The sequence below is a fragment of the Podarcis bocagei genome (assembly GCF_964188305.1).
Source record: "Podarcis bocagei genome assembly, chromosome: 7".
Taxonomy (NCBI): Eukaryota; Metazoa; Chordata; class Lepidosauria; order Squamata; family Lacertidae; genus Podarcis; species Podarcis bocagei.
In genome coordinates, this window is record NC_138132.1 from 93,317,638 (window position 1) to 93,334,206 (window position 16,569).

Below are 16,569 nucleotides of genomic sequence, written 5' to 3' on the forward strand. Positions count from 1 at the left end.
GGGGACCCCCAAATACTAATTTGTAGGATTGGTCCCCAGGGAAAACACCATTTAGGTGAAGACCACTCAACATGTTCCCCACCAAGCCAAACACAGCCAATCTTTCATGATGAGCCCCAGAGCTCACCTCTGGTCTGAAGCCCAGCATCTCCAGGCACTGACAGATCAAATGCCCTAACTTGTGGGTCACTGTGTTTGGCTTAGGAGAGGGGCAGGCCTGGTTTCGATACAGTCATAGGACCTTTAACATTTAATATAAGGAACTCTTGGAAATAACTTGATCTAGCCAAGAGAAAAACAGTCTGCAATAGTTCAAAGATACCTTTCAGCAATTTGTCACACCTTTTACTCATCACATTATGCCTGGAATGTATTGGGGTGTTTTCTTGGCTACCCACAGATTTTGGTTGATTGCTTTTTTGCGGCCTTAGGCAGAATTTTCTTTTTTTCAACCGACTCCCATCCATCCATGAGAGGGGAAATGGAGGTTCCAAGCCTATTGCTTCTGACTCAGTTTGGCTCATGACAAATAGAAATCTCTTGGCATTTGTGGCTATGTGGAGATTTTTTTTGGGAGGGGTTCTGACTGATTTTGGAATTTTCAGTTGATTAATCATCTACCTTTTAACTGAAACAGTTGCATTTAAATGCCCCATTTAGCTTGGCTTGTAGAAGCCATTTCAGAGGTTTTCATGCCTTAAGTAAATGAGAATACTGGACGAACGTGCTGGGCCGGGCCAAGGCCAAGGGTCTGTCTAGTCCAAGAGCCTGCTTCCAACAATGGGCAGCCAATAAATGCTTTTGGGAGGCCCACAGGCAGACCAGGGAAGGGGTGTGTGTCAGACGCAGCCCTTTCGCTTTCTTTCCTTTTTTGCCGGGGCCTCTAGACATGGATATTCTATTCAGTTGTCCTGGCTAATAGCCTTGGATCAACCTCTGCTCAGTGAATCTGTGATGATGCATTTAGTCTTCCTACACAGGTGTCCGAACCAAGGCTGCCCAACTACTGGTGACTCATTCTAGCACAAGGTCCATGGAAAGGCAACATTTTCTTTTTTGTTCTCCGATTGCAATAGCACAACCTGAGAGTAGAGACAAGGGTGCTCTTGGCTGCTTGGGTCCTAAAGCTGCAGTCCTGTGCATGCTTGCTGGGAAGTAAGTGCCATTGAATACCATGGAACTTACTCCCCAGTAAGTGGGTATATGATTTATTTATTTAGTTAACTTTTCTGTACTTTATATAAACCTTAAAGCAGTTTACTGAAAGAATAAAACAATGAAATTATCAATACAAACAACTATTTACAACATTTTTCAGAAATAATCAATGCTAAGCTAAAAACAGATTAAACACATGTCAACATTTTGCATATCTGGGTAGGCTTGCTTAAAGAAAAATGTTTTTAGCTGGCACCGAAAAGAGTACAGCAAAGGTGCCTCTCTGATGTCACTAGGCAGGGAGTTCCAAAGTGCAGGTGCTGCCTTCCTAGAAGATGGATTTCTTATAAATTGCAGCCTAAATCTTTAGTTGATCAGTCAACTCATATGTAGTAATTCATGTATATTTTTGGATTGTTATCCAAAGATGCTGATTGCAGACTCTCCAAGTGTCCCTATTTTCCAAGAACAGTCCCAAATTCACAGAGACATCCCGGTTTCTGATTTGATCCCGGAATGTCCCACTTTCCCTTCGGGCGTTTTCATTAGAGGAATGTTGGAGGGTATGTGGCTGGGTAGCAAAAGGGCTACGAGGCAGAGTTCTGTGTGTGTCGCGCGTCTCCGCTGCACAGCGTCCTGCATCCCTTTGCTCCCTCTCTCCTGTCCGCAGTCTGGGCTGACCCCTCTCCACGTGGCCTCCTTCATGGGGAACCTCCCCATCATCAAGATCCTGCTGCAACGAGGAGCCTCTCCCAATGTTTCCAACGTGGTGAGTGGGGAGACGCGCAGAGGGCAAGTGGGGAAGACATGGACCCCTGCAGCTTCTGGAGACCCCTCAGGATTTGTGCTGAGGCTTTCATAGCCAAAGACTCAACCCTGAGAGCTTTGGCTCTGGGGATTTGTCAGAGATTTGGGACTGGAACATTTCGCTGGAGAGTCCGAGTTGCACAAAACAAATGTTAGGGTGGGTGGAAGGAGGTTCCTCAGAACAGTGTTTCCCAACTGGTGTTCCCCAGCACACTAGTGTGCCGTGAGACGTTGGCTGGTGTGCCGTGGGAGGGAGGCGGGCGAGTCGGGCGGTGAGAGGCGGCGGCGGCGAGGATCTGCGTCGAGCCGGGGGCGGCTCCGCGGTGGTGGTGCCGAGCGGCGGGGCAGCGCGTGCAAAAGGGAGGAGCGCGAGACAGCGGAGGAGGAGGAGGCCGGCATGTCCGGTCAGCAGCAGCAACAGCAGCAGCAGCAACTCCCGGCGACGGCTCCTCAAGCCCCGCCGCCACCCCCTCCTCCGCCCGCTATCGCCGCCACCACCAGAACAGCTGCCGCCGCCTCAGTTGCCGCCGTCCCTCAGTCCCTCGCTCTGCTGTCTCCTCCCACCCCCAAAGCTTGGAGGTTCCCCGGCAAGGGGGAGGGAAAAAACTTTCACTTTCGTGCGTCCCTCCCGGCGTGACGCTGCGCGCTGACGTCACGGGGCTGTAATGGTGGTGTGCCGCGAGATTTTTTTCATTAAACAGGTGTGCCGTTGCCCAAAAAAGGTTGGGAAACACTGCCTCAGAAGACCGTAGGGCGGGCAAGAGGGGGCAGCTCCTTTGCCCTCGCCCCGCCCCCTCTCACACACGTGCACATGTGTTTTAGGTGATGACAATGATGACAGTTATATCCCACCTTCTTCCAAGGGGCTGAAGGTGGCATGCATGCTTCTCCTTCCTCTCACAACAACCCTGTGAGGTAGACTAGTCTAAGCGACTGCAACTGGCTCCAGGTCTCCCAGCCAGCTTGGTGGCTGAGTGGGGATTTGAGTTCTTCATCCAACAGTCCAACCAAGCGGGAGGGTGGCAGGGAGATCTGTGCCCCGACTGCACCGCTACAGGTTTGGGCTCTCACAAGGGAATGAGACCTCCGGCTATAGGGCGGTATATAAATTTCAATAAATTCAATAAATACAATAAATAAAATGTTCTGTGAAAAATAGCCTTATATTGCTGGACACAAAGCAGTCTTCCTTGACAAGTTTGTTTTCTGTGTGAGGGCTTGAAAGAATTATACAGAGAAACATTCTCTTAGGTGAGCCCTCCGTCTGGGTAGAGGTGAGACAGGGAGAATTTGGCCAGCTCTCTGGTTCTTCTTTGCCAGGTTCCTCTTGTTTTGAACAATGAAATGGTTCTTTTTACAAATCCCTTTGGCCTCTGGACATGCAGGGCATTATTCCCATCAGAAATGGCGCCACTGGCTTCAGGGGCTGAGGAGCAAGAGAGGGGAGATTTGCACCCCAGGACTTTAGAATCCAAGCCCGGAGCAATTTCTAAGCCAGGTTCGGATCTGATTTACACACCCAGAAAGATGTGTGTATAAACAAGGGTTCGGTCCCTGGTGTCTCCAGGTAGAACTAGGAAAGACCCGTCTTTGACACCCAGGGGAGACAGTGCTGGGATTCTTGGGGATAAGGCAGCTTCCTATGTTCCTAAACCTTCCTAGGTCACACCCACACAGTGCATTCAAAGCACACGAATTTCCCCAAAGAATCCTGGGAGCTGTAGCTTGTCCCTCCCAGAGCTACAGTTCCCAGCACCCATAACAAACTACAGCTCCCAGTATTCTTTGGGGGAAACCATGTGGTTTTAGTGTCTGACGCAGAGGTTACCTTAGACTGCACCACTTCAAATTGCATGTGGAACACAACGTATCTGAATGCTCTGTTTCACCTCAAAACACCCTGGTTTGTGGAAATGGAGCAGGGCAATGAGATAGCTCTTGCCTAGCCTTTATCTTTATGTGCTAGCTATTATTACTACTTTTTTTTTTTAATATTTTTATTGGATTTTCACATTTTATATAAACACAAACAACACACATAACACCAAAACAAACATAAAAAACAACAAACATGAATAGTTCCCGAAAATCTTATTTTCTAACCCTAGTCCTTGACTTCCCCCCACCCCCTCCCCTGCATCCCTGTTCCCAGATTTGTGTCAGCAAGTTGGCATTTCTTCCGTCTTAGTATTAGTCCTTTTATAAAAAACAAAAATAAATTTTCCCTAAGTTGGACCCCAATTCTCTTCCCTCGATTTCTCATTTTTTCTTACATAATTTTCTTATTACTAAACCCCCTGGTCTTGAGTGTTGTTTAAATTTAAATACTTCCCTCCCTCCCATCCCCGCTTTGCGTCCTTTCCCAAGACATGTCCAAAATAACAGTTTTTAGCCTGGATTCCGCACATCCGAGGCTCTCAAATCTCTTTCAGTCCCTCTCCGCCAATTTTGTTGGTAGTCCTTTTTGTCTATCATCGAGTCTCGAAAGATTTCCTTAACCATCAATCCAATCAGTCCATAGTCTCTTCCCATATTTAAAGGCAACTGCTGAGGAATTTCCACAAGGCCTAAGTCTTGGTGATAGTCAAAATCAAAGTCTATGTGGAGGCCCCAATTGTACTTCTTTATTTCGAGTTCCTGAATTCCATAAAGTCCCAGGGCCTCCACTTTCGTCTTCTGTATCTTTCGTAGGCTTAAAGTAGATTTAATCCAATAGTCTCCTTGCTTGTGTTCTCCAGATGTCGGCTTCTGGTTAGTATTTTCCCAGATAACTTGTTCTCTTTCTTGTTTTGTCTTCTCCTCTTCTTTGTTTATAGTTTCGAATTCAGCTGTGGGTTCTTTCTCACTCAGGCCCTCATTACATTCAGCAGAACTACTTGTTTCCAAATCCAAGGTCGTCAATTGTTTACTCATAGCTGTAGTCTGCTCCTGTAAGGTTCCCACCAGTGAAAACATCCTTTCGATTTCTCTCAGTATCTTTCCACCCACAGCCATTGTAATTCCACAGAATTCCCCCTAGAGGGAATCTGGTTACTGAGTAATCTTTTCTCCAACAATCCTCTGTCCTATTATTGTTTCTTTGTTTCCCAAAATTTTAGTTCAATTGTAACTCCTTTTAATCCGGAGAGGTCTTAAACAGCGATTTTTTCACTATTAATAGTCCATTTGACAGCTTTTGACAGCTGTCAAATTCTGCTCCTCTATACAGGCTCCAAAGCAGGTCGCTCCCGGGCCCGGGAGGGAGGGTTGTTTGCCACAAAACAAAGACTCTTCCAACACTCCACTCTCCTGCTCAAATTTACCTTTCTAAATCTTGGAAGTTACTGTCTTTTTAAAACTCACCCTTTACAGGGTAGGCACTCCAGCTTAGCTCTTATTTCGTTGCTCTGGATCGTCTGCAAGGGGGGGTGTGGGGACTTCCTTTTGGCACACCCCCCGGTCGTCTCAAATTCAGAAGGTAAAAATTTTAAAGTTCAGTTCCAAATTACTCACGGGTTCTTTTTTCAGTCCGAATTTCAAGGAAGGAAGTCAGCGCTCTCCAGTTATGGCTCGCGGCTTCGCTCAGCGGCGGTAGCGGTCGACTCTCAGTGCCACGCCGTCCCCTGTATCCCCTCCGTAGCCTTTAAAAAGGCTCATTGCGAATCAGGGGGGGCGCTTAAGGCACCCGCCGAGTCTTCAGTCCGCAGGCTTCTGCGCCTGCGGTTTTTAAGGGTCCCCGTGTCGCCGGCACGGCAAAGACCCATCCACCGCTGAGCCGATTCCCTCCGGAGCTCGGAGGGAATCCGCCATTTCCCGATCGCGCCAACCCGGAAGTCCGTAGCTATTATTATTACTACTACTACTACTACTACTACTACTACTACTATTACTATTTGAATTTTATTTATTATATTTAGACATAAAACATGCAACAGTTAGGTAAAATGAGAACAGTATATGCTCAGATAAACATTCTGAATATATTAACAAAGTTGTGTTAAAGTATATATATCATAATTTTTGCAGATATGAAATGATTTGTAATAATGTGTATGCTTAGATTGTGGACCCTTAGTAAAAGGCATTTTGCATCAATAGCAATTTTAATTTATGGGAATTTATAGGGAATAAGATGTGCTTGTTTTCTACCATCAGGGAGATTTTTAATGGGGTCAGGGGGAGTGCATTAAGTTCTCCCATCTCTTTGGGCTTGGGTCAAGCCTTTGTTTGCACTGCACGAATAGTATAGGGCGCAAGAATCTCAAGCCCCACTGGCTTTTATAGAGATTGATCAGATGGTCACCGAATGAGATCTTTCGAAACAGATGACATTCCATGCAACCTCTTTTTTTCCCCTTTCCAAAGAAGGTGGAGACCCCCCTACATATGGCAGCCCGGGCTGGGCACACGGAAGTGGCAAAGTACCTGCTGCAGAACAAGGCCAAAGTCAATGCCAAGGCCAAGGTGAGAGCATCCTCGTCTTTCTGGGCCAGCAGCAGTTGCAACCCAGACTCCTGGCCCCATGAGCGGCCCACACTTGCTTGCATGGAGGCGGAGGGGAGGTGGCATGGTGGGGCGCTGCGGAGCAGAAGGCGGGTCCAGTCTACAAGGAGGGCACTGCAGCTGTTGCTGCTACCATGGCGGTGGCAGCAGCGGGCAATGCATACCTTAGAGGCTGTATCTGCTGCCCCTGCGGATCCTGCTGCCTGGATGCAGCCTCCTCACCTTGCCTCAGGGTTGGCCCTAGACAACAGGTGCACTTTCTTGTAAGTAAATAATGGAACATTTATTATTGTGGGCTAGTGCTTCAAGCTCAGTGTTTCAGAAAGAGCCGGCTCTAGTCCAGCTGCTCTTATAAGGCAGAAGGGTAGCAACCAGGATTGGCTCAACCATGAGGCAAAGCGAGGCGGCCACCTCAGGCAGCCGGATCACAGGGGCAGCAGATCCCCATGTAGATCTTTAGATCTCGCTCAGAATCAAGGCCCAGGCCCAGGTGTTCAAGATCAGGAACAGGGCTTCAAGACTGCACAGAAACCGTGCAGTTGTTCTGGTGAGTCTTCCTGCCTCCCTGCCAAGCTTTTAAGCATCGGAGGAGAATGCTTGCCACAATCCCTGTCCCTGCGACACTCTGCCCAGAGAGAAGAGTCTTCTCTGTTCTCCTGCTGGTGCCACCTTTCCCTGGGAGACATCATCAGACCGTCTCACCATCTTCCCGTGGGGATACAGTCTCCCCGTCTTTAATGGTCCCTTGCTCTCTGCAAGTGAGGGAGAAGCAACCTCTGGGTGTTTCGGGGTGGTGGTGTCTAAAGGGTCCATTGCATTGTCTCTTCCTCCCACTGCTGGTCGGAAGGCTCAGAGGGTATCATGACACGGACTTTCCCTTCCTGGAATAAGATGCAAATCTAAATGCAAACATCTCTGAACTTTGTGGTGCCAACGTTGAACCAAGTAACGAGTACAAAAAGGCATATACTATGTAGGGTGTGCATAGACATTTCTTTTGAGGACAGAGTGCTGTTGTCTTCATCTGAAGTGTCTTGTCCTTCTTCCCCATTGTAGGATGACCAGACCCCCCTGCACTGTGCGGCCCGCCTTGGCCACTGCACAATGGTGAAGCTGCTGCTGGAGAGCGGCGCCGACCCTAATCTGTCCACAACAGCCGGGCACACGCCCCTGCACATCACAGCACGTGAGGGCCACCTCGACTGCGCCTGCGCCCTCCTGGACAAGCAGGCTTCACAGACGGTCATGACCAAGGTAGGGAAACGGGGGCGCTGGGTCATGTTCCTTCCAAACTGCTGAAGCAAGGCCCCAGACAGCTCTCTGTGGGTGCTGCTAGCCCAGGTTGGGAGGGTCTCACCTCAGCAAAGACTTGGAGCTGCCTGAAGCCTTAGGAAGGCTGGCAGAGGCTTGACTTGGCAGTGACTCTGCCCCCACGAGGTGCTGTGTACAGTATTTAAAGGGCCTGTCCTGCTACCACATGCTGCTCTGGGGTTGTGGAGCACAAGAAGCTGCAGGGGACGCCTCTTTCAACTCGGAGGGTGATGGAAGAGCCTCATGGCCAGGCCAGGAGTAGGGCAGGGTGCCTCGAGGGGGGGGGGGATCAGCCTCTGAGGCAGGAGATCTGACATGCTCAGACAGTATTGACCAAGCTGAAATTCTTTGTTAACACTTGTTTCTGCTTTAGATGTCTCCTCTCTCTCTCTCTCCTGTGCGTGCTGTGGGTGTTGCGATGCCTGTAGGGCAGGGAGTGAGCAGAGAAACCTGGACTGCTGCCTGGGCTGCCTCCCCCTGACGCCTTCTTGACCCCACTCCCCCTGATCCTGCTTGACCTGTTGACTTCCTCTCCCACCCAAGCCAGGCACTGATGCTCCCTGTTTCTCCCCAGAAAGGATTTACCCCTCTGCACGTTGCTTCCAAATATGGGAAAGTGGATGTCGCCAAGGTGCTGCTGGAGCACAACGCCCAGCCCAACGCAGCGGGGAAGGTGTGTATGGCGGGGGCCTTGGCGGGAGGTGCAGTGGCCCTGAGGAATTCAGACCTGGCGATGGCCACGTGTGTCTTATGTTAGTTGTGCCAAGATGGGATGGGGGCAATATGCTCTCTGAAGAGTCTTTGGGTGCTTCACTTGGTGGTCCAGAATCAGCAACTGCAATGATCCCCTCCCCAATGATCAACAAAGGGGAAATACTTGGAAACTTGGGAGGAAGTGATCCTGTCCTCCTGGGTTTCATGATGCAGAGGCAAGGGAAAGCTGAGCGTAGCCAGACCTGCATTTAAAAGGAGAAATATTGAAGGCCCAAAGGCAGACAATTCCAACAAGAAAGAAACTGGTGTGGATGCCAAAATCAGCAGGAAGAATTCAGTGTCTTCTGTCTCTCAAATTGGTCAAAGTCTGAGTTTCCCTCCTCACAAACACCCCTGACGTGTACAACAAGCAGATTCCCCTACCAATATCCTTTCACACCCCCTTTGAACATTCATTCATGTGGAGGCTGCCTCTCAATGTATAGATCAGGGTGCTCACCTGCTACAAGGTCATGTCAGAAATTCTGGCCTAAAATAAAATGCTCAAATGCCCCTGCTCCTCTCTCTGCAGAATGGCCTCACGCCCCTGCACGTCGCTGTTCACCACAACAACCTGGACATTGTCAAAGTGCTGCTGCCCAAAGGAGCATCCCCGCACAGCGTGGCCTGGGTGAGGAGCAGGTTTTGCTTCCATGCCGCACTTCTGTCTAGGATTTAAAGATTTGAAGGGCAGCGCCATGGAGGGGAGGGCAGAGGAAACCTGAGCCCAGCTGCCCCTTTCTCCTGCCTGCAGGGAGCAGCCTCAGAGGGGAGTCATGGGGTTGGCAGGAGCCACCGTTGACTCCGGCGGATCAGACTCTGGGGCTTGACTTGCCTTTGGCGGGTGGGGTCGTCTCTCTCCTCTGCAGAATGGATACACCCCCCTGCACATTGCCGCCAGGCAGAACCAGATGGAGGTGGCTAGCAGCCTGCTGCAGTATGGCGCCTCCGCCAACGCCGAATCCACGCAAGCTGTGACCCCGCTGCACCTGGCGGCCCAGGAAGGCCACTCCGAAATGGTGGCCCTTCTCCTCTCCAAGCAGGCCAATGGCAACTTTGGCAGCAAGGTGAGTGGAGCAAAAGGCTCCTGTGAGTGTGCAGGTGCCCTGCAGGGACAAAGTCTGCTTCCCAAGGGGGGGGGGGGGGTGGAAGAACACAACCCTGATAAGGCAGGAGTGGGGAACCTCAGGTGGGGGGCAAATGGCACCCTCCAGGCCTCTCTGTCTGGCTCTTGGGGGGCTTTCCCACGCCTTTCTCGGTTATTTGCAATGGAGCTTCCCATCCCCCCCCCTGTGTGTGTCCCCACCATCTGAAGCATATTTGGGGTGCAGGGTGCCTTGGAAAGGATGGGGGAGGTCTGTTGTGTGAGCAGAAGTGGTTCTTCCTACACAGCTCAGCCCAATGTGTCTTCCAACCACGATTGTGCCTGTTGCTTGATAGGATGGAGAGCTCTGTGTGTGTGTGTGTGTGTGTGTGTGTATTCACACATGTGTATAGAAACCTCTGGCTTTTGCATTCTTGGCATGTACCCTAATGTGCAAAGGCACCTCAGAATATCTGAAGAGCCCTGCAGGATCAGGCCCATGGCCCCCTAGCCCAGCAGGGACCACCCACATATCTGGGGCAAACCAGGGGGCAGCACCTGAGCACCCGAGTGCTCTCCCCTCCTGTGGGTTCCAGCAGCTGGTGTCCAGAAGCAGCACTGCCTCCGGCCATGCGCACAGGATAGAGCCGTCCTGACTAGCAGTCCATGACTTTGTCCAAACCTCTTTTAAAGCCACCCGTTAAAGGTCAAGGGTACTGTACCAATCGCTGCACCCACTGGGGCCCCTTGCTTCTAGTTCACTTCTGGCCTGCGCGACTCCTGGGCTGAATCCTGGTGACAAGGCAAGGAGAGGGAGTCAGCCTCTGCCAGAATAAGCCAAGAAGCTGTTTTATTTCATCCTCTTCATGGAGGCTATTTCTGCCAGTGGCTTTCAACCATGGAAACTAAATAGAGCTCCCATGTTTGAGAGCAGTTCACCACTTCATTGGACAGGTGCTGGGGAAGGGGCAAAGCACAGGAGGGGGTTGGGCATAGGAACCTGCTCTTTCACCAGCCAGGAGTGATGCTCCAGGGTTTCAAAGTGTTTCCCTGCCCAAGCCAGAGATGTTGGAACCGAACCTGGGACCTTCCATGCGACCAGGTGCTGCCTGCAGAGCTGCAGACATTCCCTATTTGCCCTCCTGCTCTTCTTGAGAGAAGCTTCTCTGGTCCCTGTTGGATGCAGAGCAAGGCAGGAGGGGGGTCTGCTCCAGCAGGGCTGCCATCTTTGAGTCGTCCCCCCCCCCCCACCGCCCTAAACTTGCCAAGCAGCTGTTAGGTTTCTACTTCTACCAGTGGCCACTAGGTGGCACCAGTGTGTTCTCTGTTGCCTCTTTTTGTGGGAAGACTCTAGCAGGGGTAGGCAACCTGAGGCCCAGGGTCCGGATCCGGCCCAGTCGCCTTCTAAATCTGTCCCACGGAAGGTCCAGGAATCAGCGTGTTTTTACATGAGTGAAATGTGTCCTTTTATTTAAAATGCATCTCTGGGTTATTTGTGGGGCATAGGAATTCGTTCATTCCCCCCCCACTATATTCTGGCCCCCCACAAGGTCTGAGGGACGCTGGACTGGCCCCCTGCTGAAAAAGGTTGCTGACCCGTGATCTAGAGCTCAGCTTGGGGACCCCAATTCCCTAACTGGGGACCCTGAGGGAACTGCTAGTAAGACCTTGAGAAAGGACTTAAACAGGCAAAGAAGGGCTCCTGTGAACCCCAAATGGACACCCCAAGAAGGGGCTGCTGGCTCCCCCTCTCTGCATGCAGAATTTTTCAACTTTCAATTTCAAAAATGAGGGCTGGTAAAGCGTTGTAACATGGCTTGGGAATTCAAAAGATATTTTGGTTAAATTAATATAATTTAGTTTTGCTTGGTAAGTAAAGAGTGTGTAAAATTTCATAGAAATCGCTAAGTACTTGCAGTTGTATTCTATATTCTTTCTTATCTCTTATATATTTTTATTTAGCATTACCTGACATTTTCAGAAGGTAACATTAAAATTATTGGGTTTCCCAAAAGCCGTTTTTGTGCTTCTTCTATTGTAGACTTACCAAGCTAAATTTTGTCCAATCACAAAAATAATAGCAGATTGGAACTCCTCAAGCTCCAAAGCATATTTTTAATAGCAATAGCAATAATAATAATAATAATAATAATAATAATAATAATAATAATAATAATAATAATTTTTATTTATACCCCGCCCTCCCCAGCCAAGGCCGGGCTCAGAGCGGCTTACAAGCAATAATAAAAACAAGTTGAATGATTACAACTTAAAAACAAAATTAAAATACAACATTAAAATATTGAAATATTAAAATGTAGCTTCATCGCAGGAGAAGGAAAAGAAAAAAGAAAGAGAGGGAGGGAATCAAATTGGCTCCAAGCCAAAGGCCAGGCGGAACAACTCTGTCTTACAGGCCATGCGGGAAGAAATCAGAAATTTAACACCCCTTATTGAAGAAATCCCCCAAATTTAAGACTCCAGACCTTTTACCATTAGGAAAGTATCAGGGAAATTCACTAAATGGTGTGGGGCAAATGAGCAATGGGAAGGTGTAGAATTGCAGTGCAAGGAAATCAGGATGAAAACAGGATGAATGCTTGTTGTTATTTAGCCATCCACCCCCCCCCCAACCAATCAATAAAGAGCAGGCGTCGCTCTTCCAGATGCCATATTCAAGCCTCTGGGAGTCTTTCATCATCATCATCATCGTCATCATCACCATCATCATCATAATTTATTTATACCCCACCCATCTGGCTGGGTCTCGCCGGCCACTCTGGGCGGCCTCCAACAGAATAAAAAGCACAATAGCACATCAAACATTAAAAACTACACCAAACAGGGCTGCCTTCAGATCTCAGATAGTTGTTTATTTCCTTGACATCTGATGGGAGGGTGTTCCACAGGGCCGGTGCCACTACTGAGAAGGCTCTCTGCCTAGAAAGCTGGGAGGGCCCTAGCAGCGGTTCCCGGGGTCTGCCCACCTCCCCACGGAACCCTCTGTGGGTAACCTGGCTCTTGCTTGTCTTCCAGAGCGGCCTCACCCCCCTCCACCTGGTGGCTCAGGAGGGGCATGTCCAAGTGGCAGACGTCCTCCTCCGGGCTGGAGTTCGAGTGGATGCAACAACGCGGGTGAGTCCCCTCGAATGCCATGGCATCCTCCATCAGACAGAGAGGCCCAGAGTCTAGAGTGTCCTTTCTGGTCTGGCTGGCACTGGTGGCCATTGTGGTCCAGAACACCTGGAGGGCCCAAGTTGGAGAAGGCTGTGCTACGCCATTTGTAGGCTCCAGGTATCTCCTGTGCTTGGGAAGCGGAAGGGACCACCACCAGAACACCATAGCTTTCCAGGGTGCTTTCCAGATGTTGCTGGACTACAGCTCCCCTCATCCTTTACCGCTGGTCATGCTGCCTGTGGCTGATGGGAACAGTGGTCCAACCACACCCAGAGAGCGCAAAGCTGGGGGAAGCTCCTACAGCACATGCCTACAGGACCTAAGCCAGCCAGGGTTGCTGGTGGCAGAGAGACCGGGGCAAGCCAACAGTCAGCCACATGAAGCAAGTGGAATTAACTCTTTATCAGGAAAAACAGAATCTGCACAGGAGTGCCAGGCCTAAAGAGCACAGCAGCACGCCCTTGGTCGCTCTTGCCCTCATGAGATTGAAGACTGAAGGTCCTCACCTTCCCACAGGTGCCTCAGTTCCCTCCTCTGCAGGGTTTTCTTGAAGCAATCTGAGGCTGTGCCTGTGTGATGGCAATTTCTCCTCTGCCCTCTTCATGCCTCTCCTGGTTCTGGGAGACCAGCAGGGAGGGGAGCTTGTTGCAGCAGGAGGGGGAGCTATTTGTTAATCCTCACCAGCTGGACTCCTCTGGACCTCCTCCCTCCCTCCTGCTTCAGCTTCTGCCCCTGATTCTGGACTCTCTGCCACAAACTCTCCCTGCCCGCTAAGCTCTGTTACCTCTTCCACTTCTGACCCCTCCTCTTCCCAGTCTGCTCCCTCTTCTCCCTCTAACCATTCATTGTCACCCCACCACCAAGCCTTGACCTGAAAGTCTGCCCTTTTTATATGTGCCTCGCAGATGGGCTATACTCCGCTGCACGTGGCTTCTCACTACGGGAACATCAAACTGGTGAAGTTTCTGCTGCAGCATCACGCGGATGTCAATTCAAAGACCAAGGTATGGAAAGACTCTTGAAGGCATCCTTTCTCAAGCGTCATCCCTGACTGCTGCTCCTGCTGGTTATGGATGATGGGAGTGGTAGTCAAACAATATCTGGGAACCCAAGTTTGAGAAAGGCTGCTATGATCACTTGTTTGTCTTTCTTATTTTTATTTCTGCTCTGTTTGGTTTATAAGAATTCTGTTATTATTTGTTGTATGGTCACTCATCATTAAATGTCCCAAGGATGGCTGACAAGCAAGACAAATTCATTTCATTTATTTATTTTAATAAAAATTGTACACCATTTGATTGTAAAACAAACAAACCTCACAAAGTGGCTTATGAAATAAGTGATAGACTAAAAACAGATGAAAGCACGTCAACATTCTACACATCTGGTAAAAGGTAAAGGTAAAGGGACCTCTGACCATTAGGTCCAGTCGTGACCGACTCTGGGGTTGCGGCGCTCATCTCGCTTTATTGGCCGAGGGAGCCGGCGTACAGCTTCCGGGTCATGTGGCCAGCATGACTAAGCCGTTTCTGGCGAACCAGAGCAGGGCACGGAAATGCCATTTACCTTCCCGCTGGAGCGGTACCTATTTATCTACTTGCACTTCATAGAATCATAGAATCATAGAATCATAGAGTTGGAAGAGACCACAAGGGCCATCGAGTCCAACCCCCTGCCAAGCAGGAAACACCATCAGAGCACTCCTGACATATGGTTGTCAAGCCTCTGCTTAAAGACCTCCAAAGAAGGAGACTCCACCCCACTCCTTGGCAGCAAATTCCACTGTTGAACAGCTCTTCGCGCTTTCGAACTGCTAGGTTGGCAGGAGCAGGGACCGAGCAATGGAAGTTCAACCCCGTCATGGGCATTCGAACCTCTGACCTTCTGATCGGCAAGTCCTAGGCTCAGTGGCTTAACCTACAGCACCACCCGTGTCCCTACACATCTGGTAGGCTTGCCTAAATAAAAATGTTTTTAGCAGGAGGCAGAAGGAGTGCAGTGAAGGTCCCTGCCTGCTGTCAATAGGCAGGGAGTTCCAAAGTGTAGGTGCTGCCACAGTTAAATATTGATTTTTAGAAATGTGGAACATATATTATGTGGTGCCTGTAACAGTGCCAGTTCTGTAGATCAAAGCGATCAAGAAGGCATCCATGGGGTAAGGTGACCTGTGCATGCCTTACATGAATTACATGTGGATCCTGCTCTCGGAACACTCATTATCCGAAACTTCAGTTATCCAAACAGAAAGAATTAGAGCCAAAGTTCACTCCATGAATGACTGAGTTGGACTAGATGACACTTGAGGTCCCTTCCAGCTCTGCAATCCTGTGATTCTATGATGGAGCAGGAGAGATCAGGAAAACCTGCTTTTCCTTTGTTTGGCTTTTGCTGATTGGCTGCAGCAGTTCCAGGCAGGAACCATGGAGGGAGAGAGAACAGACAAATCACAGATTAGAAATATTCCCATAGGAAATACTGGGAAATAACCAGCTCATTATGCAAACCCTCGCATGACAAATCATTTCCTGGGGACGCATTGTGCTCAGAAAGTGGAGCCTGTCCTCTTGGCCTTGCTGGTGTGTTTATGGATGGGTGTGAGAGGGAGGGGGCTGGCCTTGCCCATTTTGCATTGGCTCCCCTTCCCACTGGCCTGGGCACTCCAGAAGGTGACTCATGAGTCCGCAGGCCTGTCAGGCTAGAAAGGATTCTGCGCCCTTCCTAACACCCTGCTTCTCAGGGGCTGCCCTCTGTCTCCTGGGAAGCCAGCAAGTGGCAGGAGGGCCACAGTCCTTCCTTGTTCTTTGTCCGCAGCAACAGGTATCCAGAAAGAGGGCAGGGGAGGAATTTGTTTCAGGTCACACTTAAAGTTGGAACTACCTACCGTATTTTGCGCCCCATAGGACGCTCCGGCCCATAGGACGCACCTCGTTTTTTTGGGGGGGGGGAAATAAAGAAGAAGAAAAATTATTTCCCCCCCAGGTGCGGGGCTGGAAGAACCAGGTTGGGGAACAGTGGGAAGGCACGCTCTGCCTCCCCGCTGTCCCCCGAGCTTGTGGGGCTGGTGATGGGGAGATCCCGGGACTGCAGGCAGCTCTGCGCCGCCATCCGGAGCGGGGCAGGACTTCGCGCCCCGCTCGGGATGGCGGCGCAGATCTGCCTGCAGTCCCGGGGCGGCAGACAGCTCTGCGCCGCCATCCGGAGCGGGCGGGACTTAGCGCCCCGCTCCCGGTGGCCGCACAGAGCTGCGCTGATCCCGGGACTGCAGGCAGCTCTACGCAACCCTCGGAGCCGGTCTCCCGAGGGTTGTGCAGAGCTTCCTGAAGCCTGGAGAGTGAGAGGGGTCGGTGCGCACTGATGCCTCTCGCTCTCCAGGCTTCAGCGAAAGCCTGCATTCGCCCCATAGGACGCACACACATTTCCCCTTCATTTTGGGAGGGGGAAAAGTGCGTCCTATAGGGCGAAAAATACGGTAATTAGCACTTTAGGAATCCATTTATGTACCAAAACACACCCATCCTTCAAAATTTGCACTTCTCCAAATTATGCAACACACTCTCTGGCCACATTCTGTGGACAAAAATGCGTATAATAGTGAAAACAGTTTAAAGAAATGCATTCTCTTAGGGAAGATTGCTTAGCAGAAATGTGTCTGTTAGGTAAAATTGTATACAAAAGACCATGTATATTAGGGAAGTTTCCCACTAAAATGTTAATGAGCCTTATTGACTTTAAAAATAATAATTGCAAGGTGATTTGGATATTTGGATAACTGAACATAAGACGGCAGAAAAGGAGAA

The 16,569-nt window shown here is 50.0% G+C and overlaps 1 protein-coding gene across 11 annotated transcripts in view; it reads left to right on the forward strand.

Moving 5' to 3' along the window:
* Positions 1 to 16,569, forward strand: part of ANK1 (ankyrin 1) — a 218,876-nt gene that overhangs the window by 122,243 nt on the left and 80,064 nt on the right. For 10 of the 11 annotated variants that reach the window (XR_014009893.1, XM_081200899.1, XM_081200905.1 and 7 more), the window contains exons 12-19: positions 1,829 to 1,927; positions 6,310 to 6,408; positions 7,504 to 7,701; positions 8,333 to 8,431; positions 9,044 to 9,142; positions 9,381 to 9,578; positions 12,632 to 12,730; positions 13,678 to 13,776. Coding sequence is in view for 10 of the 11 variants with exons in the window: in XM_081200899.1 (XP_081057025.1) it covers positions 1,829 to 1,927; positions 6,310 to 6,408; positions 7,504 to 7,701; positions 8,333 to 8,431; positions 9,044 to 9,142; positions 9,381 to 9,578; positions 12,632 to 12,730; positions 13,678 to 13,776 (990 nt within the window). In the remaining variant the exon portion in view is untranslated. The remainder of the gene's footprint in view (positions 1 to 1,828; positions 1,928 to 6,309; positions 6,409 to 7,503; positions 7,702 to 8,332; positions 8,432 to 9,043; positions 9,143 to 9,380; positions 9,579 to 12,631; positions 12,731 to 13,677; positions 13,777 to 16,569) is intronic. The other variant, XM_081200903.1, reaches the window with a different exon arrangement.